This window comes from Hyperolius riggenbachi, chromosome 12 (genome assembly GCF_040937935.1).
Source record: "Hyperolius riggenbachi isolate aHypRig1 chromosome 12, aHypRig1.pri, whole genome shotgun sequence".
In the NCBI taxonomy this organism is placed as follows: domain Eukaryota; kingdom Metazoa; phylum Chordata; class Amphibia; order Anura; family Hyperoliidae; genus Hyperolius; species Hyperolius riggenbachi.
The window spans coordinates 216795652-216823521 of record NC_090657.1 but is presented as its reverse complement, the minus strand read 5'-3'; the positions used below and the strand labels follow the sequence as shown (position 1 = coordinate 216823521).

The following is a 27870-nucleotide window of genomic DNA, read 5'->3' as shown; positions in this document are numbered from 1 at the left end:
TTTCAATATTAGCAAATTTAAACTTTGCATTTACGGGTGCTGCAGCTCCTTCAGCAGGGAGGCTGGGCGGTGAACTCCGGCTGGCCTGTTGCACTTTTGCCATGTTTAGCTCATGCTGTCGTCTCTCCCGTGCCTCTGCAGATTGGCGCTCCCGTTCCTCGCGGGCTTCCATGTACTGCATGTACTTGTCCAGGTCAGTCTCCATCAGCTTTTGTAATGCCTGCTGCATTACCGGGTCAGCACCCCTGGACAGTCCAGTACTGGGCGAGTATTTTCAGAAACTTTGGGGTTGGGGTCCACACTGACATTCTCCTGCGTAACTGTTGATGCAGGGCCCTCAGGATGCACAACCTCTGTACGGTCAGGAGTCTCAGTCTCTGGTTCCCCTTGCCTTGAGTCAGATGGGTCAGCGTCTACCTCAGCAGACACATCCAGCTCCTGCAGTTGCTGGGTATCCCATTGAAACAATTCCGTTACCAGGTCCCCTTGTTTCTTGCGGCCGACATCAATGCCTCTCTCTTGGCAAAGATTTTGCAGGTCCGCCAGGCACATTTTCTTGTAGTTCCCGGACATTTCCACGCCAAATAAAATAAAACTTTTGGGGAGGGGTACTGGCTACACAGTCTCTCTGTATATATAAAAAATATATTGCCTTCCAGCTACACCAACGAATTAGTTCGTTTCTCGATAGCGCTAGCGCTATCGCAGATACTTTCAGCACAACACAGGTCCCAACCGCTGCCTAACACTGTCACAGGGAGCCCTCAGTGGCTGACCGCACTTAGCCTTCTAAACGGTGCCAGCGCACAGATCGTGCGAACTCTGGTCGCAGTCAATGCGCAGGAACCGTTAAGAATTAGCCGCAGACAACTCCGAAGGGAGCCTGTGAGACACGGGTAATTACAACGTCACCTACTGGTTCAGAGTAAACTGCCACCACCGCGGTTACTATGGGACCGTGGGGCCCACTAACTGACTGACTAATCCTGCGAATAAAACGGTTAAGCACACGATATTCTGTCTAGCCAACAACAAACAAACAGTAGCGTATCTTCAGAGACCCGGGATCATTTCTGTGTGTGCTGATAAGCAGGGTAGCGAAACAGTGAATGACTTGGAGAAAGTCGTTTATTCACGCAATATAAATAATTAATATATACAGACAATTATTAAAAATCACAATTATTAAGACAGTAATAGCCAGTATGAAAAATAAAAGAAGGGAGAAAAATACTTATGGTTTGTGGAAATATGTCCTTTTGTGGGAAAATCGTCAAGTTCAAGCAAAACGGTTTCAAGTTCTTAGAGTTCTTTGTTGCAGAGTAAAGTTCAGCAAGATTTAGAATCCAAACAAAATGGAGGATGTCCTTTGTTTTAGCTCTGGCAATATGGCCACCACTTATTCCTCATAGTGGCCGTGTGTCCTGAAGATGGTAAAGGGAGGAATTTCTTCCCAGGCAGCTCATTCACTTTTAATGGAGCTGAGCTCAGAGGCGGGCTTCCAGAGTCGGCCCCCCAGGCCGGACTATGGTAATCACATCTGGGCAGGGGCTTTAGCAAACTCATAATCCTGACAGGTTCCCTAGGCAGACCTGCGCGGCCGGCACACAGATAATAATTACATATTCTCGATCCCCAGAACCTACCGATTAATATGATATCAAACTTGGGCATGTTTGCATGCCCGGTTAAAAAACGGTGGAATTCCCAGCGTTCTGGTTAGGCTAGGGGCCCAAATTTAATATCAAAACACTCACAAGATCCGGACCAGCAGAATGATATAACTTCCACATTTCTCCGATGTATGGTACTTCTAAAACATGCATAAAGATCATAACTCTATGTTTCCCTATCCTGGCTGAATGGTTCCGCTAAGTCTGCCCCCTGCTGGGATTAGCTTCCTTGGCTCTGAAAAGACTCCTGGTTTGTTAATTAACATCTGAGTGTTACCCCTCTGGCTTCATTAGCAAGTCACAGGGCACAGGCTTCATGAAAAGAACTAGGCTAACTATTTCTCTGAAGACAGCAGAGACCCCCCAGGCTGGACTGCCTGGTGTCCACAGACATGAGATTCTGATTGGGGCAGCGCAACGACAACCGAGGCAGGAAGTCGGTTGCGGCTGCGTTTTCTGCGCACTGACGGCTCGCCCGTCACAATGGGGCATAGTGGTCTTGTTGAAGGGCTCAATTAATTCTAGTATCGTAGAATCCCTTTATAGTAAACTCCAAGGGACCAGGAAAAGTAGTTTACTATATCAGTTTGGGTCATACACTATCTATACAGACACATTTGCTGGGATGTGAGGACTGAGTTTACTATACCAGAGTTTACTATAGTGAGATTATAAGAAAGAAGTTTAGGAGCCAGACGGTGTTATCCAGTCATGTGACTGTTACTGTTATTTGTGGGCAACATCTTAATGAAAGCCCCCTCCAGGCTCAGATGTTTCTCCAGTTCTGTGCAGCACTCGTCTGCACAGCTTGTTTCTATCTGTATAGAAGCTGCTTTATTATCTGAGAGAACAAACTCTCAACACTACCTGCACCATTGACTGCAGTGGCGTATCTGAAGGGGTGCAGACATGGCTCGTGCCATGGGTGCCACAGCACCATAGGCCTCTATGCTGCACTGCCATGCCTTCTCCTGTGCTGCACTGCCTTGCCTGCCCGGTGCCTCCCTGTCACTCAGACCTCAATATCTGAATAATGCTGTTATCTGGGGACATGGCTACTTAGTTTATGTATGTAGGGCTATATATTTATGTTATCTTGAAGCACCTGGCTATTTAATTTGTTCATCATGAGGCACCTGGCTACTTAATTATTTTATCTGGAGGTGTGCGACTACTTAATATTTTTAATGGGGGGCATGGGACAAGTTGATGGATTATGGGAAGGCATGTGACTACTCGGAGTGGGAGGTTAGTGTTAGGTGTTAAAAGAAGGAAAGGTTAGTGTTAGAGTAGAGTACAGAGAGAGAATAAGAAAAGATATTTTCCAAAAAGTAACCTTGGCAATATTCCGAGCCAGAGAACACAGGCAACCATGACAAATATACGCAAAAAAGGATTCTGTTTTTAGAAGGGAGCTCTGACCGATAGGGGGCACAATTTCAGTGTTTGCCATAGGCATTTTATTACCCTGATACGCCCCTGATTGATTGCAATTGCTATAGGCTCCAACATTCTCAGTTAGTGCAGTGTATGTCCCGCCTCCGTCCAATCTGCACAGCAGGATGAAGTAATCCAAGCAGTGGCCCCTCCCCCAGAGTCTTCTCCATCGGACACAATCAGTTGTCATGTAGGAGTGAACCCAGTGACGCTGGTTTTGTCTCCCTGCACAGCGGCACCCTGCGAGTCTGGGAGGTGGATGTGGAGAACAGGAAGATGCGTCCCACCGAGTGCCAGATGGGCCAGCTGAAGAGAGTTATTACCTGTTTGTCTGTGAGTAACGCCATTTATAAAGCCTGTCTATTCATGTGTGTTAGTGTGCAAAAACATAACACCGTGCCCACCCTCATCCACTGAATGTGTCCGGCTATGGGAATGGCTACAGGGAATGCGCAAAAGCGCGTGGTGTCAACAAGACCGCACATGAAAAAAACACACCAGGACAATGCACGCCCAGCAGGTCTGTTCATGAAGTTGTGTTTTTTTTTGTTTTGTTTTTTTGCATGGTTGCACGTGTGTGTGTGGGGAGTTGCATGTGTGTGGTGTGTTTGCGTGTGTGTGTGTGGGGGGGGGGGAGGTTGCATGTGTGTGTGGGAGGGGGGTTGCGTGTGTGTGGTGAGTTTGCGTGTGTGTATGTGTGTGTGGGAGGTTTGTGTGCGTGTGTGCGCAGGGGGGGGGGGGGGGATAGGGGGTTGATTAATACTCAATAGATTTCTTTTTGAATCTATTGAGGACACCACTTGTATTGTTAAAGATCCCCATTGCTTCCACATTACAACTAAGCAGTTACTGCATTACCAGGCTGCCATCCTTAGCCTATGAAGGAGCATCTTGAGGTCCATAGGGCAAAAATAAGGAAGGATTTACAGTTTGCCCCTAGGGGGCAGCAACTCTGTTTACTACTCCATGGAAGGGGGATCTTTTGGAAACCAGAAGTAGACACAATTATTCATTACCCCAAGTCAGAATCTCCAGCAGGGCAACTTTAAAGGACAACTGAAGTGAGAGTGATATGGAGACTGCCATATTTATGCTAATGCTAATGACTGTTATTTGCTGATACTGTGTCATAGTAGCACCCTCTAACCTCACCCATATTCAGTGAACTTCTCACCCAACTGTGGGATAGCTACACCCCACCTGTGGTGACTTGGCAGCTGGAGGGGAATAAGCCAGGACCCCCACAGGCCTTAAGAGAGAGCTGAGGTCCCCATTTAAGGGAGTTCACAGTGGACCCCCCACAACAGTGGGATCCTTTTTATCCACATAGATTATTAAAATAAAGTTTACTCTACTTTTACTATGTACCCATAGGGCTTTTATGTACCCATAGTGTTTGTAATTATTTCCCTGGTTGGTGTTTATGTAGCTAATTTTGGCAGATCTGACAATAATGTCAGAAACACCTGATCTGCTGCATGCTTGTTCAGGGGCTATGACTATGCGCTTTAAGAGGCCATTGACTTAATCACAGAGTAGATAAATGATGGAAGCAGAACTTCTTGCAGTCTGTCCAGTATATGCAGGGAGTGCAGAATTATTAGGCAAATGAGTATTTTGACCACATCATCCTCTTTATGCATGTTGTCTTACTCCAAGCTGTATAGGCTCGAAAGCCTACTACCAATTAAGCATATTAGGTGATGTGCATCTCTGTAATGAGAAGGGGTGTGGTCTAATGACATCAACACCCTATATCAGGTGTGCATAGTTATTAGGCAACTTCCTTTCCTTTGGCAAAATGGGTCAAAAGAAGGACTTGACAGGCTCAGAAATGTCAAAAATAGTGAGATATCTTGCAGAGGGATGCAGCACTCTTAAAATTGCAAAGCTTCTGAAGCGTGATCATCGAACAATCAAGCGTTTCATTCAAAATAGTCAACAGGGTCGCAAGAAGCATGTGGAAAAACCTAGGCGCAAAATAACTGCCCATGAACTGAGAAAAGTCAAGCGTGCAGCTGCCAAGATGCCACTTGCCACCAGTTTGGCCATATTTCAGAGCTGCAACATCACTGGAGTGCCCAAAAGCACAAGGTGTGCAATACTCAGAGACATAGCCAAGGTAAGAAAGGCTGAAAGACGACCACCACTGAACAAGACACACAAGCTGAAACGTCAAGACTGGGCCAAGAAATATCTCAAGACTGATTTTTCTAAGGTTTTATGGACTGATGAAATGAGAGTGAGTCTTGATGGGCCAGATGGATGGATTGGTAAAGGGCAGAGAGCTCCAGTCCGACTCAGACGCCAGCAAGGTGGAAGTGGAGTACTGGTTTGGGCTGGTATCATCAAAGATGAGCTTGTGGGGCCTTTTCGGGTTGAGGATGGAGTCAAGCTCAACTCCCAGTCCTACTGCCAGTTTCTGGAAGACACCTTCTTCAAGCAGTGGTACCGGAAGAAGTCTGCATCCTTCAAGAAAAACATGATTTTCATGCAGGACAATGCTCCATCACACGCGTCCAAGTACTCCACAGCGTGGCTGGCAAGAAACGGTATAAAAGAAGAAAAACTAATGACATGGCCTCCTTGTTCACCAGATCTGAACCCCATTGAGAACCTGTGGTCCATCATAAAATGTGAGATTTACAAGGACGGAAAACAGTACACCTCTCTGAACAGTGTCTGGGAGGCTGTGGTTGCTGCTGCACGCAATGTTGATGGTGAACAGATCAAAACACTGACAGAATCCATGGATGGCAGGCTTTTGAGTGTCCTTGCAAAGAAAGGTGGCTATATTGGTCACTGATTTGTTTTTGTTTTGTTTTTGAATGTCAGAAATGTATATTTGTGAATGTTGAGATGTTATATTGGTTTCACTGGTAAAAATAAATAATTGAAATGGGTATATATTTGTTTTTTGTTAAGTTGACTAATAATTATGCACAGTAATAGTCACCTGCAAACACAGATATCCCCCTAAAATAGCTAAAACTAAAAACAAACTAAAAACTACTTTCAAAAATATTCAGCTTTGATATTAATGAGTTTTTGGGGTTCATTGAGAACATGGTTGTTGTTCAATAATAAAATTATTCCTCAAAAATACAACTTGCCTAATAATTCTGCACTCCCTGTAGTGTACTGTTCAGTAAGCCAGCACCTATTCAGTCAGGAAACCTTGGGCAAGACTCCCTAACATTGCTACTGCTTATAGAGCGCGGCCTAGTGGCCTGAATCCACCAGGAGAAAAGCACAATCAATATAAATGTTATTTGCCTTGTCTTGTCCATCACTGGTGTAGACAGTTTTTGATTATTTTTGTCCTTCCTCTCCTCCTGTAGGTGGCGGAAGATGACAGCTGCTTCTACTGTGGCACTTCGACTGGGGACATCCTGAAATTGAATACAAAGACCAAACTACTGAACAGCTGCGGACCCCAGAAGGGCCGGTTCAGCCTGGTAAGGTGTTCCACACTTTCTGTATACCGTAAGCCACACTGATCATGGAAGGGGATCTGTGTCACTTATGTCACCTACACACAACCCTTTCAGCAGCCATCTGAATATATACACAAGGCTCAGGCTGGTCTCTTCAGCTCTGATGCATAACCCTAGCAGTGACCTCAACCCCGGCTGACTGCCCATATCTTTATTTCTGTCTGTGCCTCGGGGGTTAACACAGGGCCGGGCCGAGGCAGAGGCTGGAGAGGCTCCAGCCTCAGGGCGCAGTGTAGGAGGGGCACACAATTCATTCAGCTGTCATTCCTAATTGTGTTTGAAGCAGAAAGAAATAAGAAAAAGGGATACATGGCAGTGACTGCAAGCCAGATAACTAGAGATTAAGGTGTTGGGGGCCCTGGGGCGCCTTTTAGTCTAATAGCAATTAGTGTGTGAAGGCTGGGGTGGGAGGGATGGAGGGGCGCACTTTGCTGTCTCAGCCTTGGGTGCTGAAAGACCTTGTCCCGGCTCTGGGTTAACAACAATATGTCTTCCCACAATTAGCTGCTCAGTTTAGATATGATAGTTGTGATTGGAAGATGTTTTGCAGTATGTGGCCGTCCAGAATAATATGCACAGAATAAAGAGTAACTCTGTTCTAGCAGGTCTACATACAGATACATTAATTGGCTTCCTACTAAAATTGGCCCTATACTATGATGGACATATGACTATGTTAGGAGTTAGATTGTGAGCACCTCAGGGACAAGATTACATGCTCTGTACAGCGCTGCGGACAATGTCGGCACTATATAAATACTAAATAAATAATATTAAAATCTTCAGGGGCCAAACTAGGCTTTTTCAAAGGGAGGAGCAACTGCAGCCTCATGTCTCATGTTTCTAAGCCATACATGTCAAACTCCGGGCCGCGGGCCAAATTTGGCCCTCAGAGCCATTAAATTTGGCCCTTAAGTGGTTTCCCCACTTTGCATTATGTTTGGCCCACTGTATACCACCAGAGATATAGCTATTTTGGAGGTGAACACCACCTGAAACACCTAGAACACCATGGAAGCCATATGGGGAGTTAGGGAAAACACTAAACACTAGGGAACTATATAGGGGAGGGTGGAGGCCTCTAGACACCAGGGAACTCTATAGGGGAGGGAGGACCTCTAGACAAAATGTAACTGTATAGCAGTTAAAGGGGGGGGGTCATTAGACACCTGGAAACTTTATAAGGGAGGAAGGTGGCCAGTAGACATTGAGGTTGGCCCGCGACTAGGTCCCAGTGTGCAATTTCAGCCCCCTTTATATTTGATTTTGACACCCGTGTTCTAAACCAAATGTTTTTCTGAATGCAGGACCAAGGATTCTTCACATTACAATCACTTACAGTTAAAGTGAATAATATTGCTTTTCTCAATCGATCATTTCAGGTGAAAGGTCTTTTGGGAATCATTTGTGGCATCAATTTCTAGAAGATTCGAACAAATGATTGAATCAGACGGATATCAATTAAAAAAAAAATGACCAGTGTATGGGCCACCTTTACAGTACTGATCAGAGGGAACAAGAGTTCATTGAGGCATTAAACATGCCCTGCAGTGGTGATTAGCAACTACAGACACATCGTGTACCCTGACAATGAGGAGAACCATAATATGGAGTATGTTATTTCTGTTTTATAGGGGGTGACTGCTATATGCACGCTGAAGACAGGGGAGTTTCTGATTGGCTCTGGAGATGGGAAAATGTCACTCTGCAAAGGACCAAACTACAAAGCGGTTAAGTGAGTGTCTGGCATCTGCTGTCCTGCTTATGAAGCTAACCTACTGGCTCTGTCATGGTAACAGGCAAACTGAATGACAGGACAAAGAGCTAACACCTTCACTACACACAGCATCATCTGTAGTTCTGTCATATCACTGAGCCAGCGGTATTCTTGTGTGGAATCTAACGACATTATGTGTTTGGCAGGCAAGTGCAGCTACAGGGCTCAGTCACCTCTATCACCCTCAGAGGAGAGGGGCACCAGTTCTTCGTGGGCACTGCCCAGGCCCAGATCTATCGATTCAACTACCCAGAATTCAAAGAGGAGGTTGTAGCCACATGTCACAGCGAAGCCATCAATGACATCGTCTTCCCCTTGTAAGTAAAACCTCTGTTTACCATCAGTTGTGGATTCACTTGAGCAAGGCTAAGAGAACGCTGAACATCGCAATGGATTAAGCATGTAAGCGAGCGGCAGGTGGTGGCGGGTGAGCTGTGGGAGTACTGAATAGTTATTCTGTCATACCCAAAAACCAACACGCCTGGCTGCCACAGCGCCCAAGGCTCAGGCCTATGTGGCCGTCCCACGAATCCGGCCCTGGCTGTAATAAACGTGAGCGGAGCGCAGTGGCAACAGAGCGACAATTGCAGTGTGAACAGGTGAAATCCATGTCCTGTCAGAGAGTGGTGTGCACAAACAGGACATAGATTTCTCCTAACAAGGTACTGAAGGGGTTAAGGTAAGCACAGAGGTAAATTCATGTGGATCCACATACCTCTGTGTGTTGTCCATTCCTCTTCTCATTACCTCAGGTCCCCATAATCACTCCTTGAAAAATTTGACTTAAAGGACAACTGTAGTGGGAAGAATATGGAGGCTGCCATATTTATTTCCTGTTAAACAATGGCAGTTATCTGGCAGCCCTGCTGATCTACAGTATTTGGCTGCAGTAGTGTCTGAATCACACCAGAAACAAGCATGCAGCTCATCTTGTCAGATCTGACAATAATGTCAGAAACACCTGATCTGCTACATGCTTGTTCAGGGGCTATGACTAAAAGTGGCCATACATCAGGCGAGTTAGCGACTGAGCGACCATCCAATTTGATTATTATAATCGATTTGGATGAAAATCTGTGCCACCAAGTGCATGACCGACCGGCAAAGTGATCAATTTCGGGATGGAAATTGGTCACATGGTCGATCGCGCACATGCTGCAAGGCGTCGGGACGAATGTGGTTATTCACGAACCCCCCGCCACTGCCAATGTATAAATGTCTCCGCCCCCTCCCCCCAGGGACGGATCTAGGGGGGGGCAGACGGGTCTCTTGCCCCAGGCACAGTTTGTTGAATTCTTAAAAAGGCAGCAAAATTTGGATGGGGAATGGCAGTTTAGGCACCAAAACCTGATCTTTAGGCACCAAAACCTGACCATTAGGTGCCAAAACCTGACCTTTAGGCTCCAAAACTGGATGGGGAATGGCAGTTTAGGCGTCAAAACCTGACCTTGCCCCAGGCGCAACTTGGTCTAGATCCGTCCCCCCCCCCCCCTCCCCACACGCACACACGTGTGCATTTATACATTACCTGTCCGGTATCAGCCTCCGTGCAGTTTCCATCCATCTCGCCGGGTTCCGCATACACTCATACACGCTATGCGCCACTAACGTGTACGTGTATATGGGGCTGTTAGAACCCGGCAAGATGGACACACGGAGGCTGCTGCAGGACAGGTAATGTATAAATGGGGGAGGGGCACATTTATACATTGGGGGCAGTGGCAGTGCGGACGCGGCAGGCTCAGTTGATTCCCTGAAGATTTCATGTTGAGATTGGACAGGAATCGGCCTGTAATATATGGGCAGCTTCGACAAGAGACAAATTTATCTCTAAACAGATTCGACTGGAGATAAATTTGTCTCTTTGTCGAATCTGCCCATAATCGTCAGGTCTATGGGCACCTTAAAAGTATTAGAGGCAGAGGATCAGCAGGATAGCCAGGCATCTAGTATTGCTTAAAAGGAAATAAATATGGCAGCCTCCATATACCTCTCGCTTCAGCTGTGCTTAAAAAGGCTTAGGTCACATTTTATAACTGGTTTCCTTTTTTTTCTATATTATCTTTAGTGGTACCTGTGAGCTGTTTGCCACATGCTCCAAAAATGACATTCGCATCTGGCACACCGTGAGCCACAAGGAGCTGCTGCGAATAACCGTACCCAACATGACCTGCAACGCCATCGAGTTTATGAGAGACGGCAAGAGCATCCTATCAGGTGAGACCAGTCGGCTAAAAAGGTGCATCATGAGTCTATAGATCAAGGAAGGGAAATCTTGCGCCGGTGCTGGAATTGATCACCAGACACTGGAATTGTTAGGCACACTTGAGCTGCTCCATGCCTGGCTGGATGGCATGCTTTGAAGAGGAAGACAAAAGAGGAAGAGGAGCGCTCCATAGTGTGTTGACCTTTTAATAGAAAATCGCACAAATAAAAATGCACTTACTGCAATAAAAGATGATAGCGCCAGTAAGTGGGCAAAAGCCCTAGTGAATCCGCGGGGGGGGGTGGGGTGTTAGCCTTCTGACCGATGTGGCCTGCAACCGTGGGGTGTGTCAGGTGGTCGTGGGACACAAGCTGTTCTTCCCCACAGCACGTCTGTGTGCCAACTTTTGCCTTTCATAGGAAGCTACAGGTGTTCCTTATCATTAGGTAGCCATAGGTACCCTCAGTATTAAGTTGCTAGTGGTGCCCCTGAGGGAGATCTTGTCAGTGGAATGAAGAGCAGGGTGAGTAACCTCTCATTTACTCTGTGCTCAGGACTCTGCATAGGGAAGGAGGGAGGGAGGCACTAGGTGAGGGGAGTGAGCCGCCTTTCCATTATCTGGCGCCTGTAGGCACATGCCTACAGTGGCTTATGGTCAATCCGGCCCTGCTCAGAGGGTAGCATTTGATTGGTAAGTCATTTTTACAATGATACGATGGCCAGAACGCTTGACTAAAAATATAATTCTGCCAATATTAAAATAATTATTTTTATAAACGAATACAATGCAATCCAAAAGTGACACCTGGCCTCACAAAAGTGTCATTTTCTCGCATTGCCACCACGACATGCAGTTATGTAATAATAAATATTACGCATACAGCACACGCCTCTGTCACACCGCAGCTGGGAAATTAAGCTGTGAGCTCTTCTGGCAGCAGGAAGTGATGTCAGTACGTCTGTAGATGTTGTGGTACCTTTAAATACACTAACAATTCTGTTGACAGCCTGGAATGATGGCAAGATCCGAGCATTCACCCCAGAAACTGGCCGGCAGATGTACCAGATAGAAAACGCACACAGCATGGGGGTCACCGCCATCGCTGCAACCAATGACTGCACGAGGATTGTGAGCGGAGGAGGGGAAGGACAGGTAAGGGACCCCTAACGCCAACATGTTAAAGGACCCTGAACTGTACAGAATATGGGTGGAGACTTACTGACTACATTTTGAGCCTGCTACTTGCCTGGTCAATGTCATGAATTTTGCTACTTAAAGGATACCCGAAGTGACATGTGACATGAGGAGATAGACATGGGCATGTACAGTGCCTAGCACACAAATAACTATGCTGTGTTTCTTTTTTTCTTTCTCTGTCTGAAAGAGTTAAATATCAGGTATGTAAGTGGCTGACTCAGTCCTGACTTAAGACAGGAAGTGACTACAGTGTGACCCTCAATTATAAGGAATTCCAACTATAAAACTTTCCTAGCAGAAAATGACTTCTGAGAGCAGGAAAGAGATAAAAAGGGTCAATAGTTCATAGATTTTAGCTCTGGAATACTTCAATTAATGTGTCATTGAGCAAAAACAATAAAACAGTTAACACTTAAAAAGTAAATTTAAACATAAAATAAAACTGTAAATATATTAAAAAGTCATTTTTAGGAGAAGGAAAATAGATACAATCATTTATTTTATTTTCGCCTCGGGTGTCCTTTAAAGCGGACCTGAAGATGTATTAAAAAAAAAAGTTTCACTTACCTGGGGCTTGTGCCAGCCCCCTGCAGCCGTCTTGTCCCGTGCCGGTCCTCATCGACCCTGTGTTCCCCCACCGCGGCGCAGATTCAATTACGTCGACTTACAAGTCGACAGTCACTGCGCCTGCGCGGCCCTGGCAACGCGCATCCTCATTTGTGCTCCCGACACCAGAAGCATCCTGCACAGGCGCAGTATGAGAAAATCTCTACTGCGTCTGTGCAGGACACTCCCGGCGATGGGAGCGCAAACGAGTACACATGCGTCCAAGGCTGCGCAGGCGCAGTGGGCCGCGACTCTAGGAACTGAAACTGCACTGCAGCAGGAGAATGGAGGAAAGTTGAAGACCGGCACGGGACAGGACGGTTGCAAGGGGCTGGGACAAGCCCCATGTAAGTGAAACTCTTTATTAAAAACACCTTCAGGTCCGCTTTACTTTTGGAATCTTGCGATTCACAGGATCATCAGGCAGTAGTCTGATGTCTCCACCCATGCTATGTACCGCAGAGCGTTCCGACAAAAGTAGAGGGAGGATAGTTAACCACCCTCCACTGATGCTTAATAAACCCCTCCAATGCCAAACCTTAACTACCTCCCTCCAATGCCTAACCTCAACCACCCCCTTCCGAAGCTTAACCTCAACCACCTTCCAATGCCTAACCTCAACCACCCTTGCAATGCCTAACCTTAACCACCCTCCTCCGATGCTTAACCAACCCCTCTCCGTTGCCTAACCTCAACCACCCCCCTCCGAAGCTTAACCTCAACCACCCTCCAATGCCTAACCTTAATCAGCCTTCCCCCTCCGTTGCCTAACCTTAACCACCCCCCTCTGATGCCTAACTTCACCACCTCCCTCCAATGCCTAACCTCAACCACACCCTTCCAATGCCTAACTTCAACCACCCCCCTCCAATGCCTAACCTCAGCCACCACCTTCCAATGCCTAACCTCAACCACCCCGTTCCAATGCCTAACTTCAACCACTCCCACCAATGCCTAACCTTAACCACCCCCTGCTGTGCCTAACCTAAACCATCCCCTTCCAATGCCTAACTTCAACCACCCCCACCAATGCCTAACCTTAACCACCCTCTGCTGTGCCTAACCCAAACATTCATGGTCCTTCAAACGTAGGTTGAGAAACCTCCAACTACGCAAGCCCTGAGTGTAACGGTATCTGTGCTCTTGTGCTGCAGGTCAGAGTGTGGGAGATCGGTAAAGACAGCCAGCGTCTCGTGGAGTCCATGAAGGAACACAAGTCAGCCGTCTCCTGCATCAAACTAAAGAGCAACAACCGAGAGTGCGTCACGGCCAGCTCGGACGGCGCCTGCATCATCTGGGACCTTGTGTCAGTAAGATAATTACTCGGGTATAGCAGAAATCGTGGGGAAGCATGTGATCTGTTTGATCAGGTGATAGGATTTGTAAGACTGATTTGCTGATTATTTATAGCTTCTGTTTCATGTGTTGCGGAAAGCAGAAAGAAATCGCAGCATATCAGAGCCTTTCAAATCTATCACCTGACCAAACTGATCACAGGATTTACCATGAGGTCTGCTACGTGCGAACAACTCTAGTCATAATCTCATACTTGAACCTAAACAATAATTTGATAGGTGGAGGCGGAGGCCAAAGACCTCAGGTTATGGTCCAGTAAGAACTCTGGGGTTACATAAAATCTTTCCCCTGGGCTCCTCAGTACATGACTTTCATGGTCCTCTGGGTTTAAAATAGGTCTCCGTAGGGAGTACCCAATGCACCCCAGGGCTTAGTGCAGAAATACGACTGCATCTAGTTCACTGAAAAACCAGAGCACTATCATAAAAAGAAAGAAATGTACGTACAAGATTGCATAAATTTGCAAGCATATTCATTCTTTTGCAATTTGCAAACTGAATTAAAGGTATTGCACCATAGAGGCGCTCTCTTCTCTCTCCTTTTTCTTATTCAGTTCTAATGGCTGAAAAAGTTCCAAAGGAGGTGATATTAGATTTAGGCCTCTTTTCCACGGACAGTCGATAGGCAGTGAAATGCCTCTCAAACTCTCACAACTGCTTGTTGTTGCCAGGCAACTGTTTACTGCTGCCTGATAACTGCTCACTGCTGCTTAGTAACTGCTTGCTGAGCACACAGTTCAACAGTCCGTGCAAAAGAGGCCTTAAGGTGTAGCCAAGGCGAGCCTTTGGTTAAAAAATACATACTTAGTGACCATACTGGCGCAAAAAACATCAATTGCTGCCCAGATACAAGAATCAGGCTATAAACTACACAATGGTACCGTACGCCTGATAGACTTCATAAAATGTTTCCTGAGATAAGCCCCCTTTGTTGGCGATGTGGAACGCAACAGGGGACGTTCTTACATATCTTCTGGAATTGCCCGAGCCTTGCTGCATACTGGGAATCGGTGAGAACTATCATATCCACGATCACTGGTGTTGAACCCACCTCGGACCCTGCATACTATTTAATTCACAATACTCCCAGAAGCCTAAGTAGATACAAAAAATCTTTATCTAAGCACTTAATTAATGCGGCCCGGTTGCTCATAGCTCGCCACTGGAAATCTACATTAGCACCTTCAATTAAGGAGTGGCTGGTGGAGATGCAACATTAAGAGAATGGAAAATCTCACTCAATCCTTTCACGATAGAGATGAGCATATCCTCCTTACAGCTTTATGTACTCAGTCCTTCTCGTCACTCACTAGAACGTTGGTCTTTCCTCACTTCCAGGAGGTTTGTACGGAAGCAGATGGTCCTGTCTAACACATTGTTCCGGTGTGTCTGCTACCATCCTGAGGAGTTCCAGATCATCACCAGTGGCACAGACCGGAAGGTGAGTCAGTTGTGTGTAGTCCGGTATTAGTCATGGAGAGACTCCGAAGACATAACAACAAAAGCTGTTTAGGTCAGTGTTTCTCAACATTTTATTGGTATGTACCCCTTTTAAAACCCTGTACTTACCAAGTACCCCCTAGCGTAGTAAACATTATCACAAGTACCCCTTGACGAATATATATTAAATCGTAATACTAATACATGATAAGTGGTTCTAAACAATTTCCAAGCATTTACTATCGCTTTTAATTAGCTAAAACACTAATTTGGTGTTGTTTAAATAAGATTTATCATTTTCTAAAACTATTTGTTATTCTTGGTTAAGTATATCAAGCCTGAGTACCCCCTGGAACCATCAGAAGTACCCCCTGTGGTACGCGTACCACACATTGAGAACCTAGGGTTTAGGTGATACCTTTATTGACTAACTGTAAAAGATTTCTTTGCACGATTTCGAAACTTCAAGTTTCTTCTTCAGGCATGTTTCAGAACTGGATCAGAACCATACAAAGTTTGTATGGTTCTGATCCAGGTTTGAAATATTGAAGTTGAAGTTTTGAAAGCTTGCAAAGAAATCTAGTACAGTTAGTCATTAAAGGTATCACCTAAACAACTTCTGTTGTTATATCTTCATAAGGTGAGTCTCATCCAGTGGTCTATCCTAATTCTCATCTGCAAGGACAACTCCATGCACATACTGTATGTATGCCATGTACTTCCTTAATGTATTTCCTAATGTATATCCTAGAACATCCCTTTCTCAGCCTGTCTTATCTACAATATTAACATTTATTTATATAGCACTGACATCTTCTGCAGCACTGTACAGACTACATAGCCATGTCACTGACTGTCCTCAGAGGAGCTCACAATCTAATCCTACCATAGGCATAGTCTAATGTCCTCCCATATTATTATTATGTATTGATATAGCACTGACATCTTCTGCAGCACATTACAGAGTACATAGTCATGTCACTGACTGTCCTCAGAGGAGTTCACAATCTAATCCTGCCATAGTCATAGTCTAATGTCCTCCCATATTATTATTATGTATTTATATAGCACTGACATCTTCTGCAGCACTGTACAGACTACATAGCTGTGTCACTGACTGTCCTCAGAGGAGCTCATAGTCCAATCCCTACCATAGTCATAGTCTAATGTCCTACCATACTATTATTATTATTGGGTTTCTATGAAAAGGGCTCCTGTAAAAAAGGGCACCTGGTGTAGCCCATATAAAAACTTCAGCTACAAAAAAGGCGCCTGGTGTAGCCCATTTAAAAACTTCGGTTACAAAAAACCTCCAGGATGTGTTAATTACAATTCCCCCTCCAGGCCGCCATGGATAGTGGGGGAATGAAATTATTCGGCTTCCAGCACTTGTAGCCTATATCAAAACTCGGGCGCCCTTTTCTACACCTTGTAACCCATATTTCCAGAAATAACATTGATGTCTATGGCGGCGCCCTTTTCATACAGGCAGCTCAGGCGCCCTTTTCAACCGATACCTTATTATTATGATTATTATGTATTTATATAGCACTGACATCTTTTGCAGCACCTTACAGAGTACATAATCACGTCAATGACTGTCGTCAGAGGTTCTCACAATCTAATCCACACCATAGTCATAGTCTAATGTCCTACCAACACGGGAAACCTGGTGGCATAGTGGTTAGTACTCTCGCCTTGCTGAGATGGGACCCTGGTTCGAAGTAAAAGTTTACAATCTACTGTAATCTCTACAACTGTGCAGCATAATTTTTATTTTTAAATGAACCTCCCCATGAGACAGGTTTGTAATTGTAATAGTGGTCCGTTAGGAGGCCAGGGGTTGGGGGTGAGAGGAATTATTTACCTAAGGGGGAGGGGGGGGGTGCTCCTTGTCTGTATGGTGGTGGCCATCTCCTCCGCACATGCCGCAGTTCTATTCTCCCAGCTTTGTCGGTTGCGTGTGATGACGCAATGCATGCTGGGAGATGTGGTCCGTGAATGTGAGTACTGAGATGTACTCGTGTCCGCCAAAGCCAGGAAAGTGAAACTGCGACGTGTGGAGGAGATAGCGACCACCGTACAGATGAGAGACCACTGGAGCAGCCCCATCGGTTAGCAATTCCTCTCACCCTCAACCCAACGCCACACTATTACAAATCTCAATAACGGGTAGGTTCATTTAAAAAAAAATATATATATATATATATATATTAATCATGCGGTTCAGTTCACTTTAAGTTGTTACCTTAGTAATCTCATTGGTTCTCTTAATTCTTAACAGATTGGCTACTGGGAAGTGTTTGATGGATCACCAATCAGAGGTCTCGAAGGTTCAATGACTGGCGCCATCAACGGAATGGACATAAGTGACAGCGGAAGCCATTTTGTAACAGGTAATGTTTAACTAGCGCATACACTGATCTACAGTACCAGGTCTGACCACCAGGTGGTGATGCAGAGGCTTCCAACATATTCATTTGTGGGAGGAGAGGAGAGAAACTACGGCAGCAGTATTATTGCGAGAGAAAGGGAGGCATGACTGCTAGAGAGAGGTCGGCAGCTTTGGTCTCCAGGCTCGGCGCTGAAATCCAGGCAAATGTAAGCTGCCGCTGTTTGTAGATGAGCGGGCGAGGGGACGTGCGGGCGACCGGGGGGGGGGGTTGGAGACTACCAAGTGGGCGGCTTGCGGGGCGCGGGGGCCGTAATAGATTCGGGGCACCATGACAACAGGTTCGTGGGCGGTGCCCTGGATCAAATGGCCTAGCGACGGCGCTGATTGTGGGAGAGGTGAAGACAAATTTCTGCAGGGAAATCTCACCATTGTGGGAGTGGAGGAGACACAATGCTGAACCAGAAATAAGTTAGACTGCTGCCTTTGGGTGTTGTGATGCCACAAGTTTGAGCAGTGCTGCCAGGCTATGGTGGGATGAAAGGCATCACATGGTTATTGATTTAAGGGTAACTTGATGTTCTCTTCCAGGTGGGGACGACAAGCTGGTGAAGGTTTGGGACTACAACGAGGGTGAGGTGACCCAGGTGGGAAGTGGACACAGTGGAAGCATCAGCCGGATTAGAATTTGTCCATTGTCTAAATACATCATCAGCGTGAGCAGCGACGGCGCTATCTTGCGCTGGAAGTACCCGTATACCATCTAAACAGCCCCCCACTGACACCTCATTATTTCTGTACCTGTGAAACAAAACCGTACTTTAAATAAGACAAACAGTGAAGTCAATCCAGAGCAGCCAATCAGAAATCATCTGCCGTTGTGTTTGGTTGTGTTGATGGAAGAGGATTTTTGATTGGCTGCTACTGGTTACTGCATAATTCTGTTCCGAACTTGTTTTATCAGAGTTCCTATACATAAAAGTGATATTTCAGTTCTAGGTGGAGTTTGATGGTCTGGGTCCCCTTATGGTAAATCTGACTGAGAGTCCCATTGGTGAGATGGCTTTTATGAGCTCACCCAATCTTCCAGTTCAAAAAAAACCAGCAGGGGGCAGGGCAAGAGGAACCCCTGTAATGGGAGTGACAGGTGTGTGGGGCTTAAACCTTCAGAAAGTGTCTCTGCATTCCCCATTGGAGGTGGTTAATGAGATGCTAATATGTTTATAACGCCAGTCACATGCACTTCCCAATGACTTTGATTGTCTTGGTTTCAAGCTGTGTACGGTTTGTATCAAGTTTGCATTTAGACTCGAATAATCAACATCCCATTGGCTGTCTCCAATCCCCATGGTGCAGGGCCTATGGAGGGTGCATATCACCAGGGCAGGCTAAATGGGGCCAGTAAAAAAGTACTCTGCTGGATAAGCAGAGCTTCAAATAGTGCAGTGACCGTTTATTAACATATCACCATGACACACTTCATAAAGCAAAGTTTTTTCGGGGCTGCCAAGTATCCTTCATCAGGCATAATGCGTTTTACCTGATGGAGGAATCCTTAGTGGCTTGAAATGGTTTTGTTATGGGATGTATCACAGAAAAAAACCACCTGTGACTATCTGGAGGTGTCCTACAAGACTTATTTCCCCAAGATACGCAGTGAACTGTTAAGTGGGGTTGATTTCCCAGCTTCCACCAAACACTAACATATCAGCTCTGGGTGGAATGTTCTTAAAGTAAACCTGCGGTCGCCAGGGGACAGGAAGCTAGACACCTGCCTAGGAGGATAGAAGCCTATGGTTAGTCCAGAGGCTGCCAATGTACTCCACAACACCACCATCGCCGTACAGGACCTTCTGACAGGTCGTAGGTGTGTTCTCCTTTGTGAACGGCCGCACCTGTGCTGTAGCATTCAGCCGCTTATTGGCGAGAGCTTTTGGCTTGTATAGGGAGGGGGAGGCCCCCTCACGGCTCTGGGCTGCTCCCCTGCAGCTATGCCCCTGCATAGGCCTCCAAGTATCTCACTTTTGGTCCCCTCCAGAATACAGGTTCACTTTACACCAGTCCTCCTGGATCAAAGATGAATCATCTTCTGACTATAAGAGATATTTAACACTATTAGAGCCCATCCCACCTTACTGTGTTGTCTGTATTGGGGGCCTTTCTGTCGACATGTCCCATTGCTGTAAAGTTACATAAGGCACACTAATCCTCCGAGAGGCAGCCAGGAGTAAAGTGGCCCCAGCTGTCTCTTTCTGCAGCTCCTGAGCTGTTATCTCATTCTGTTGTTTTTGAATAAAATGTAAATCCTGTGTAGTGTCTTGTGATTTGTCACGCCTGTAATATATTATTGTACATATCCTGCATGCAGGGGCGTAGCACTAGGGGGTGCAGAGGCTGTGACCGCATTGGGGCCCTTGGGCCAGAGGGGCCCCGAGGGGCCCTCCCTCAACTACAGTATTAGCTCTCTATTGATCCTGTGCTCATAATAATCACTTCTATAGTTACTTAGAATAGTAGTAATCATTAACAAGCTGTTTCCATCCCCTTCTTGCACCTCTGACACTGCAGTTGCCATTGGCAGGTTTTGGTGCGCCGTATCAATTGTTATGTATAGAGTGCTTGAGGGGCCCCATTGTAAAACTTGCATCGGGGCCCACAGCTCCTTAGCTACGCCACTGCCTGCATGAATTAAGATACTACTGTTGCTGCCCTCCCAGTGATGTCACAGCGTAGGCTGTTTATTATGCACATTTCTTCTCCCAGTGCACTCTGGGAGACCAGGTGATATTTCTAATGACTTTAACACACCGTAAAACATTCCGCAGTGATGCACCTGCCAGCAGTAAAGGTGTCACCACCTGTGATACATTAAGCATGTAAATCAGGGTGATAAAAGATTATAATGGGCCAATACTGACTAAATAATTTATAGATTAATATTGTAAAAAAAAAAAGCAATTTTATTTATTATATTATATTCAGTTTTTAAGAAGGAACAGTTGGATGTAATTGATGGGTGTTGGGTAATGGAGAGATTTTGTTGTTTCAAATAGGCAGCACAGTGCCATAGCGAATACCAGGGCCCAGTCACAGTAGAAGCGCGTTTTGCGAATGATTAGTGTTTTTTTAAATCGCTCCCATTCACTTTCATTAAAATCGCGGTAAACATCGTGTCAATTTTAGCGTACGCTCTTGCAATTTTTCCGCGATTTTAATGAAAGTGAATGGGAGCGATTTAAAGGACTTCAGAGGCCAAAATCTACCCCCAAAACGTAATAAAAAGTTAACTACCTGCATGACTTTGTAAGGCACGGAGGACGCCGTCCGCGCCCTCCGTGCCGTTCCGCCTGGTCCCCTCTGCTCAATAACCCCCGAAAGGCTGCGACCCCACGGTCCGAGTCGGTATCTGCAGCCTGCATAAAGATGGCCACAGCTGCGCAGCTCTAGGGCCAACCCCCCGATCCACGCTGCCTGTTACGTGGATCTGGAGGTTGGCCCTAGAGCTGCGCAGCCGCAGCTTGCGCTTTTGTACCCGCAAAACCTAGGCCCCAATGAAAGCCTATGGGGAAATTTAGCACATTTGCACCCGGGAGCCATGGCAAAATAAACGGGAGGGCGCGGATGGCGTCCTCCATGGATCTGGATTATGAAAAGGTATTTAACTTTTTTCACATTTGTGGCCTCGGAAGTCTTTTAAATATTTTTTTATTATTAGTATTATTTTTATGTGCTGAGTGTGGGAAATCTGAAAAAGAAATGGCGTGGGGTCCCCCCTCCCAAGCCTCTGTAACCCCTTGTCCCCCATGCGGGCTGGGATAGCCCCCCCCCCCGGCTGACTGGGGCTTCGCACCCTGAGCTATACCAGCCCGCATGGTCCATGGTATGGGGGGGCTCCGGGGGGAGAGACGGCCATGACTTCCCCTCCACCCCCCCCCCCCATCCCGGAGCCCTTGTCCAATCCATGGACAAGGGGCTCTTCCCCACCTCCGGTGCCCTAGGAGGAGGTGGGGCGGCGACTCCCTGGGGGGGTTCATGGTGGCATCTGGGAGTCCCCTTTAAGAAGGGGACCCCCAGATGCCCACCCCCCTCCAAGGAGAAATGAGTATAGAGGTTTCCACAAAGGGTTAAATGAAATAAAAACACAACCACGAGAAAAGTATTTTATTATTCTAAATTAACCATAAATACTTACCTGTACCTTTAAAAAAAATTAATACGCCAATATCCTCGGTAAACGATCCAACGAATACAGAATCCTCTTATCTTGTGATCTTAAATTAAGTTGATTGAAGATCTCGGACGCCTTAAAAATTGGCTCCTTATACTATGACATTTATTTATCACTGTCTCATTGTAATGGTAGCGGAGATACTGCCGCAACAGCAAGCGGCATGGCGGCTATCTCCGCGTTGCAGCCGGCGGTTTCCGCCACACAGTTACATGCTGGTGCTTTGCCTGGTCCTTCTATCGCTCATAGACTAAGGGCTACACACGCGCGCGCCGAGCGAAAGGACCTTTATGCATCTAGAAGGGGAGTCAGCTGATCACTCGGTCAGCTGACTCCAGCTATGCTCTGGATTGGCTGAGTGACTGGGGCGGCGCTATGGAGCCCGTTTAGTATATATAGGACCTGCCTGTCAGTTGTTCCGCGTCTGCTGTTGCATATGCTACGTGTTAGCACTCAGACCTAGTCAGATCCCAAAGTGTGCTAGAACCAGCTGGAGCTGGGGATTCACACTTCGCCAGATTCTGTTGATAGCTTAACCACTTCAGGATTCTGCGTACGCTTAACTACGCCCCTGAATCCTGAATTGGTTTCCATGGAAACGGCCGCTCATACGAGCGGCCGTTCCATGTCAGTTCACGGAGGGTGTCTCCGTGAACACCCTGCGAGCCGCCGATCGGCGGCTCGCAGGGTAAATGTAAACACGCGGGGAAGATCTTCCCCGGTGTTTACATATATACGGCGCTGCGCACCAGCAGCGCCGTAAAGGAGATCGGCGATCCCCGGCCTCTGATTGGCCGGGGATCACCGGCATCTGATAGGCTAAAGCCTATCCTATCCGGCGCAGGACGGCTTTCCGTCCTGCGCCGCACACAGGGGACGGGAGAGGGAGGGAAGGAGGCAGAGGGAGGACTAGTGCTGCGGAGGGGGGCTTTGAGGAGCCCCCCCCCCCGCTAGGCACAGCAGCGCGGCGGCGATCAGACCCCCCCAGCAGGACATCCCCCTAGTGGGGAAAAAAGGGGGGAGGTCTGATCGCCCTGCCTGATTTCTGATCTGTGCTGCGGGCTGAAGAGCCCCCGCAGCACAGATCAGCCAAACCACCCGGTATCCGGAAGTGGTTAAAGTACTAATTGAATTGTATTATTTGTTATGACATTCTGCTAGTTTGACTATTCTTCTGCTCTCTGAATCGGTACCTTTGCCTATCTGATATAGTTGCCGACTCTGCCTGAACTACTACTCTGATTTAGCGTCCTGTCTCTGTACCGTATCTGTCCGTCTGTTGCCGAACCTGCTTGTCTGACTCTTCTGCCCTCACCAGGGAGCTTAGTCCTGGTGAGGGACTCTCAGTTTAGTTACCACCTGCTCCTCAGGTAGATAGCTGCAGTATAGTCTGAATCACCTGCTCCTCAGGTAGATAGCTGCAGTATAGTCTGAATCACCTGCTCCTCAGGTAGATAGCTGCAGTACAGTCTTAATCACCTGCTCCTCAGGTTGATAGCTGTAGTACAGTCTTAATCACCTGCTCCTCAGGTTGATAGCTGCAGTACAGTCTTAATCACCTGCTCCTCAGGTTGATAGCTGCAGTACAGTCTTAATCACCTGCTCCTCAGGTGACTAGCTATTACAGTACTGTCTGGATCTCCTGCCCCTCATGGGATCACCTGCTGCAGTACAGTCTGAATCACTCGCTCCTCGAGTGATCACTCTACATTGTCTCACTGTGCATCACCCGCTCCTCGAGTGAAACTATCACTACTCCTCTGTGTCTCCAACCTGCTGGAGTACTGATTACTGTGTTCTTTAGAGATACCCCCTTCTACCAGCCCCTCTGGGATAGTGGGTATCTCTATCAATATTTACTGTTGCACCAAACACTATCTTACACCTGAGTGTCCTGTGTCCTGCTATACTTGTATTATTGGTGATTCTGCAGATCACCACATAATCAGGTATAACATCTGTATTATTAGTGATACTGCAGATCACCAATAATCAGAAAATCTGCTCTTGCTGACACCAATCGTTACAGAACAGCAGACCGAACAATATGGACGCACTGTGTGACCAAGTTGGAGTCCTGACCACAGCGGTAAACAATCTTACCGGGGGGATCAATACCCAACAGACTCAGATTACTCAATTGTCTGGGACTGTACAGGTACTCCAAACAGCCATTGATGCAGTGCGATCCCCTCCAGTCACGGACCTTCGCATGTCCGTACCTGAAACGTTTTCTGGCCATAGATCTGACTTTCAGAATTTCAGGAATCGTGTGTTGTCTTATTTTGAGTTGAGGCCCAATCTGTCAGGATCTGAAAACCAGAGGGTAACATTCATAAAGACCCTTCTGTCAGGAGATTCACAAACATGGGCATATAGTCTGAATGCTGAGCATAAAGCATTATCTTCAGTTCAGGAGTTTTTTAAGGCCATGGCCATTATTTACGATGATCCGGATATTGCTACCACTGCTGAGAGGAAACTGAAAACACTCAGGCAGGGTCGTAATCCGGTGGAGGTTTACGCCGCTGAGTTTAGGAAGTGGGCTGTGTCGGCTAGATGGGGAACATATGCATTGTTAGACAGTTTCCTGTCAGGATTATCGGATGCAGTTTCCGATTTAATGTTAGGGCATCCTGAGCCTAAATCTCTAGACGAAGCAATTGCGTTGGCGGTACGGGTTGATCGCCGCCTTCGCTATCAGAGACAAACGCATGGGAAGAACGCTATAAGATCTGTTTCCTACGCCTCTTCTCCACCCTCGTCACCTCCAGACGAACCGATGCAGATCGGTCACTCGAGGCTGACGCAAGTGGAAAGGAATCGCAGAAGGTCAGAAAGACTCTGTCTATACTGTGCTGAGGAGGGTCACATTGTCCAGAATTGCCCTAAAAAGTCGGGAAACGCTGCCGCCTAGGTGTAGTCAGAGGTAATACCCTAGCCGTTTCTACCTCTAAATAATAACCGTTTGCTCCTCCCCTGCTCCATCACTTGGGAGGGTCAGGCTACGGCCACAGATGCATTCGTGGACTCGGGCTCTGCAGCCAATTTTATAGACTATGACTTTGTGAAAAAAATTGTGCATTCCTTTGCTCCCGCTGGACCGTCAGATTTTGGTTACAGCAGTAGATGATTCTCCGTTACAGTGTAGACAGCCTCTTTCTCAGACTCCCTCATCGCTGTGTACTATAGGGGTGCTACATAAGGAGAAATTACAGTTCTTTGTCCTGCAGATGGCAACCTTTACCATTATCCTCGGTATGCCCTGGTTGCAACTACACTCCCCTCAGATTGACTGGGCGTCCGGTCAGCTACAGAGCTGGTCAACCCATTGTCATCATAATTGTCTGGAGAGAGTTGCAGTTTGTGCCACCAAGGTTCAAGTCAAAGGGGTGCCAGTGCAGTACGCAGAATTTGCGGATGTATTTTGTCCCAAATAAGCAGACAAAACTCCCACCTCACCGGAGTGTTGATTGTCCCATTGAGTTAAGATCAGGTTGTATGCCTCTTAGAGGCCATCTCTACAATTTGTCTGGACCAGAGAAGTTGGCTATGCAGGAGTATATTAAAGAAAATCTGGCCAAGGGATTTATCCGTCCTTCTAGATCTCCAGCAGGAGCTGGGTTCTTCTTTGTGCAGAAGAAGGACGGTGGGCTCAGACCTTGCATTGACTATCGGGGTTTAAATAAAATCACAGTAAAGAATCGTTATCCACTGCCTTTGATAGACGATTTGTTTGCTCAGGTGACCAATGCTAGTATCTTCTCTAAATTGGATCTTCGAGGGGCATACAACCTTGTACGCATTAGGGACGGTGATGAATGGAAGACGGCGTTCAACACACCCGATGGGCACTACGAGTATCTGGTTATACCCTTCGGGTTATGTAATGCGCCCGCCGTTTTCCAAGAATTGATTAATGAAGTTTTTAGGGAGGTTCTGGGAAAATTCCTCTTAGTATATTTGGATGATATACTGATTTTCTCTCCCAACCTGACAGAACATCGTAAACATGTGAAGTATGTGTTAAGAAAACTAAGGCAGAACTTGTTGTACGCAAAGTTAGAGAAGTGCCTCTTTGAGGTCACACAGGTCCCTTTTTTTGGGATATATCATTTCCACTTCAGGCTTTTCCATGGATCCTGAAAAAGTCTCTGCTGTATTGGAGTGGCCTCAACCTGTAGGATTGAAGGCACTTCAAAGATTTCTTGGCTTCGCCAATTACTACAGGAAATTCATCAAAGGGTTCTCTTCTGTGGTATCACCCCTAACCAGCCTTACCAAAAAAGGGGCTGACACTTACCATTGGTCGGCAGAGGCACAGTCTGCCTTTGCTACTCTTAAAAAGCTATTTTGCTCTGCTCCCATTCGGAGACATGTGGATGTCACCTTCCCCTTCATCGTTGAGGTGGATGCGTCGGAGGTTGGGGCTGTACTGTCTCAGCGCTCGAGCTTACAAGGCAAACTTCATCCCTGTGCTTTCTTTTCTCGTAAGTTCTCTCCAGCTGAGAGGAACTACGATATTGGCAATCGGGAGCTTCTGGCCATTAAATTAGCCTTTGAAGAATGGCGTAATTGGCTTGAAGGAGCAGAACATACTATTACAGTTTATACTGATCATAAGAACTTGGAGTACATTGAAGGGGCCAAAAGACTCAGTCCCCGACAGGCCCGCTGGTGCCTGTTCTTTTCAAGGTTCAGATTTGTAATAATGTATACTCCAGGGAGCAAGGACGTCAAAGCAGATGCACTTTCTAGGTGCTTTGAGCCTGAGACAGTGCAGCCTACAGTCCCTGAAACCATCCTACCTCAAAGGCTAATGGTAGCGGCCACGGAGACCTGGAAAGATTGGGCAAATACGTTAAGGCCTTACCAACAGGACATTTCTGAGGGGAAGCCTGAGGGGGTTCTTTATGTGCCACTTCCCTTCCGCTTACAAATCTTGCAACCTTTCCATACCCATAAGAATGCAGGGCATCCTGGAGCTGCTCGAACTCAGGATCTGTTAGCTAGATGTGTATGGTGGCTATCGTTGGCACTCGATTGCAAGGAGTTTGTAAGAGAATGCGCTGTGTGTGCCAGAAGTAAGTCATCTCGCCAGGCACCTGTGGGTACCCTTCAGTCCTTGTCAGTGCCAAACGAACCCTGGACTCATTTGTCCATGGACTTCGTAGGGGAACTCCCTAGCTCTGAAGGCAAGATGGTCATTTGGGTAGTAGTGGATAGGTTCAGTAAAATGGCTCATTTCGTACCTCTGAAAGGACTCCCCTCGGCCCAGGAATTGGCTGATCTCTTCATCCAGGCCCATTTTCCGGCTGCATGGCATTCCGGAAAATGTAGTGTCAGATAGGGGAGTCCAGTTTGTGTTGAAATTCTGGAGAGCCTTTTGCCGTCAGCTCAATATGGACCTTTCGTTTTCATCAGGCTACCACCCACAGACCAATGGTCAGACCGAAAGGGTTAACCAGTCACTGGAACAATTTCTTAGGTGTTACGTGGCGGATGCGCAATCAGATTGGGTGCAGAATTTGCGCATAATAACCTGAAGAGCTCATCTTCAGGTTTCTCTCCATTTCAGGTGGTCTCGGGGAGATCTCCCAAGTTTTCTCCTTTGCCAGTAGCATCTTCTCCTTTTCCGGCTCTAGAAGATTGGCAAAGGGCTTTAAGGGAAATTTGGGTCCTGGTAAAGAGAAATCTGGGGAAAGCCTTCCAGGTTCAGAAAAACAGGCAGATAAAAGGCGGTCGGTGGAATGGAAGTTTCCCCCAGGAGATAAGGTGTGGGTGTCTACTCGACATTTAGCCTTGAAACAACCGTCTCCCAAGTTAGGACCCAGATTCATAGGCCCGTACCCTGTGTCTAAAAAAATTAATGATGTGACGTATGTGATTGATCTCCAAGCCAGCATGAGAGGTGTGAGATCATTCCATGTTTCTTTGCTTAAACCTGCTGTGCATGTGGATTCCTCTTCCCCCCCCCGTGATGATTGACGATCAACCAGAGTGTGAGATCGAGAAGATTCTGGATTCTCGATTAGTGCAGAATTCTGTGCTGTACCTGGTT

The 27870-nt window shown here is 46.7% G+C and overlaps 1 protein-coding gene across 1 annotated transcript in view; it reads left to right on the top strand.

Annotated features, from left to right (window-relative positions):
• The window catches only part of CFAP52 (cilia and flagella associated protein 52), a 44178-nt gene extending 24288 nt beyond the window's left edge, over positions 1 to 19890 (top strand). The window contains exons 5-14 of the mRNA XM_068262391.1: positions 3344 to 3443; positions 6452 to 6568; positions 8242 to 8342; positions 8531 to 8701; positions 10453 to 10601; positions 11598 to 11743; positions 13549 to 13700; positions 15088 to 15190; positions 17474 to 17585; positions 18173 to 19890. Of these exons, the coding sequence (XP_068118492.1) occupies positions 3344 to 3443; positions 6452 to 6568; positions 8242 to 8342; positions 8531 to 8701; positions 10453 to 10601; positions 11598 to 11743; positions 13549 to 13700; positions 15088 to 15190; positions 17474 to 17585; positions 18173 to 18348 (1327 nt within the window). The 3' untranslated portion in view covers positions 18349 to 19890. The remainder of the gene's footprint in view (positions 1 to 3343; positions 3444 to 6451; positions 6569 to 8241; positions 8343 to 8530; positions 8702 to 10452; positions 10602 to 11597; positions 11744 to 13548; positions 13701 to 15087; positions 15191 to 17473; positions 17586 to 18172) is intronic.
• Positions 19891 to 27870: the final 7980 nt, after the last annotated feature.